Consider the following 3,700-nt stretch of genomic DNA (forward strand, 5'->3'; position numbering starts at 1 on the left):
CCGCCGCTGGGCGCCCTCCCCGGGGCGAGGCCTCGCCGTGCTCCCGGGGGTGGCAGGGACCTCAGCGAGCCGGCCTCGGACCAGTCCCCCTGGGACCGAAGCAGCGAGAGTGGAGAAGGACGAGACCGTCCACGCCGCGTGTGAGGCCGGAGCAAGGGCAGGGGCCGCGCGCAGACGTGGCCGCTCGCGCCCTCTGCTGGCTGCGACGGTCACTGCGGCTCGTCCCCGCTGCGGGAGGAGGCTCCTGAGGACACCCAGGCCGGGAACCACCCTCGGCCCAGCAGCGCCCAGTCCGTGGCTGCCACGGGGGAGCTCCGGGGACAGGGCTGCAGGCCGGCGTCGGACACGGCGGCACGCGCGAAGGTCCCCAGGAACGCCTCGATGGCACGGCGCGTACTGCGCCCCGCTTAGGCACATGCCCCCTTCGTGGTGCGTCGCACACTCGGCGTGAAGCCGCGCTTCGTCAGACGCTGGGTTTGTCGCCTGTGCGGTTTGTTCATTTCACAGTTAACACTCGAAAGTCACACCGCAGTCGGCGACGTGGCGCTGGGCCCCAGCGCCTGGCGCCCTGGGCCGTGGAGTGACGCCTCTGTGCACGTTAAGTCTCTCTTCTCTGTTTTTTTAACTCTTGAGCATTTACCTTTTTCTTACCGATTCGACACCTCCTTTTATATATTGACGACATTAACTCTTACATAATCCTCATATTTGTGTCACGTATTTTCCCGAGCGTGTCGTATCCATGTGTTTTATGACATTTTTATATACAAATGTCTTTCATCATCAAGTCAAATCGGTTGTTTTTTTCTTTATGGTTTCCACTTTTCCTGTTATACTAACCCCTTTGGCAATTTAATCGATATTATATTAGCTTTATAAATTAAGGAAGACCTGACATTTTAAAACGCAACTGAGAAATTAAATCCAGGAACATGGTATATCTATTTATTTCTTCTTTTTGAAAAGCGTGGGTACTGCGGATTTTTTTCTTATCTTCACTCCTAATTTTGATCTTTGATGGGTATTGTAAATATTTTCTATTATATTTTGTTTCCTATTTTAATATAAAAACTAACATATGCGTTTTATTAAGATTCGAATTCAAACCCCAGCTGGGCGAGCAGAGGGCAGGGCTCCGCCTCAGCGCCCCGCTGCCGGCCTCACGCCTGTCTGCTTCCTCTCTGATGGGAAGTTTTGCTTTTTTCTCCTTCACAATAATTGAACTTGCAGGATACAAGGCACACTGTGCAGGTGCCTGCACGCGGCGGCCCGTCTGGCCTCTGGCCTGCCTCCGTCGAGGGACAGTTGGGGGCTTTCCGTTCCTCGCACGTCATCTGCAGGGGACGCCCTCCGGCCCCAAAGCGGGTCACATTCTCCCTTGTTCTCTGCACACTCAGCAGGGCAGGAGCAGGTGGGGACGTTCTGGGAGGCGTGTCCCCAGGGAACTCGGTCTCAGCGTGGGCTTCCACACCTGCAGGCCAGGGTCGCGGCCCCCAGACCCCGGCATGACCAGCGAGTGGCCGGGGTCTGCCCGGGGACTCAGGGCCTCCGGGTGGCGGGGCGGTGGCTGAGGACGCTGGTACAGGGTGCCTACCAGAGGCCCTTTGACATAGAAAGTCCCTATGTATTTCCTGCTCTTGCGCTGTCGAGGGCCCCGTGCCTGTCCCCGAGGGTTTTGCTTTCCCCAGCACGAGGCCATCGGCATTTCCCGGGCTGGCTCCCTCGCCCTGGCCTGGCGGGAGGCTCATGGTCTCATCCACACCTGCAGCACGTCTCGACCCTGCCCGGGCCCCTGGCGGAGGCTGAGCAGGGCTGCAGCCCGTGGCCAGGCGGGCCGGGCCGGGCTCTCCAGGGCCTGAAGCCGGATGCCCCGGGCGCAGGCGGGCAGCACGTTTCTCCCGGCCTCCTGGCTGGCCCCCTTCGCTCCGGTTCTGGGCCAGAATCCTCGGCCTGCACAGCTCAGGCCCCAACGTCCGATGCCGGATGCAGCGCTGCCTGTGCTCCCGTCCCTCCTCGGTCTGCCGTGCCCTCGCTGAGCCAGGCCTCGCCGGCGGCCTCCGGGGGATCCCCACCGGGCCCCCAGCCGCCCTGGGTCCTGTTCTCTGGTCAGCGCCCGGCGTGCGGGGCTTTTCCGGGGTGTCGGCTGTTTGTGGCTCGTTTTGTTTTCGACCCACCTGCCACAGCCCTGGTGCCGATGGGGCCACATCCGGGGTGTCCTCCTGATGGGGGGGGCAGGATAAGCAGGCAGAGCGCAGAGGATTTTCAGGGCAATGTAACGCAACTCTGTGTGGCATTACAGTGACAGATACGTGTCATGATATACCCACCCAAGCCCTGGAAGGTGCAGAAGCAGGAGTGGCCCTGATGTGAACTCTGGACTCCGGTGACAGTGACGTGTCAGGGCAGGTTCATCGACTGCCCCCTCCGGTGGGGGCGTCGACAGTGGGGGAGGCTGTGCGTGTCGGGGGGACCCCGTCCTTTCTACTCGGCTTTGCTAGGAACCTGAAGCTGCTCTGAAAAATAAAGTCCATTTTTAAAGATTAAAACATAACATCGATTTTGAAAAGTGGGCGGGGCCAGCCCGGCCATGCAGGCTTCTCCCCTCCAGCTGGGTCCCTCCCGGGGCAGAGGTGCTGGGGCTCCGGGAGCTGGGGCTCAGGGTGTTGCTTTGCACTTCAAGCCCCTCTACCAGGGCGAGCACCTCACACCTCCACACCACCCCGACTCCCCTCCAGTGTCTCAGGCTCACCGGTGACCTCGAGGGGCTCCGTGGGAGGGTCGGCCCTTGCCCTCCCGTGACCCGACGTGGCCTTTGAGATGCGTCCGAGCGCCCCATCCTCCTGGGCACTTTCTGGCTGGTGTCCCTCGTGTCCTGCCCAGCAGCCCTCCATCTTGGGGTGCAGTGGCCACGGGAACGGCGTCCCTTCCCCCCCTGCACTCTCTTACTCCCCCCTTTGGGGTTCTAAATACATCAACGACCTGATGACCTCCAGGTCAGCGTCTTCAGCCAGGGCTCCCCCGGGGGTTCCAGACCCCAAAGTCTCCCTGACATCGCTACATGGTGTCAGAAAATATAACCCCAGGCCGATCGACATACCTTGTGAATACAGGTGCAAAAACCCTTCGCAAAATATCAGCTCATCAAATTCAACAGTAAGCCCCACGACCAAGTGGGGTTTACTCGGGGCGTGCGGTGCGGGTCCCAAACCCAGACGTCAGTCTCCGTCATCCGGTGACCGTACCGATCCTCCCAGGAAAGCATCCGACAAAGCTCCACACCCGCGCGTGATAAACACGCTCGCAAACAGGAGATGCGGACTTCCCACACTTGGTCACGCGCACGTGCAGGGAACCTACCGCGTCGCCCGAGAGCGGGAGCAAGGCGACGGCGCCCCCGCTTGCCACTCTCGGTCGTGGCGTCACCACGGCAACAGGGCGAGAAAGGGGATGAAAGGCATACGGATGGGGAAAGGAGAAATCAAACCGTCTCTGCTGACGGCCGGCGCGGTGTCCACGCACAGCCCGAAGGGTCCTCGGCGGAACGACACCAGCGCCAGAGCCGCCGCGACGTCCTCCGCGTGGCTGGGCCTCGTTCCGCGGGCCCGTCCTCCGCGGGCGGGTTGTGGGTCGTGGCCACTCCGGGGCTGCGGCTGTGGCCGTGCAGGGCTCTGTCCCCACGTCTGCTTTCCGTTCTTCTGGG

At 61.3% G+C, this 3,700-nt stretch overlaps 1 protein-coding gene across 1 annotated transcript; it reads right to left on the reverse strand.

Annotated features, from left to right (window-relative positions):
* Positions 1 to 712: 712 nt before the first annotated feature.
* Positions 713 to 3,683, reverse strand: LOC107196442 (basic proline-rich protein-like). Its single transcript, XM_025040308.1, has 2 exons — positions 3,098 to 3,683; positions 713 to 2,513 (listed from the first exon to the last, which is right to left on the reverse strand). The coding sequence occupies exon 2, from the start codon at positions 2,292 to 2,294 to the stop codon at positions 1,161 to 1,163; it is 1,134 nt and encodes a 377-aa protein (XP_024896076.1). The 5' UTR covers positions 2,295 to 2,513; positions 3,098 to 3,683; the 3' UTR covers positions 713 to 1,160.
* Between the last annotated feature and the right edge of the window lie 17 nt (positions 3,684 to 3,700).

This window comes from Pteropus alecto, unplaced genomic scaffold (genome assembly GCF_000325575.1).
Source record: "Pteropus alecto unplaced genomic scaffold, ASM32557v1 scaffold339, whole genome shotgun sequence".
NCBI lineage: Eukaryota > Metazoa > Chordata > Mammalia > Chiroptera > Pteropodidae > Pteropus > Pteropus alecto.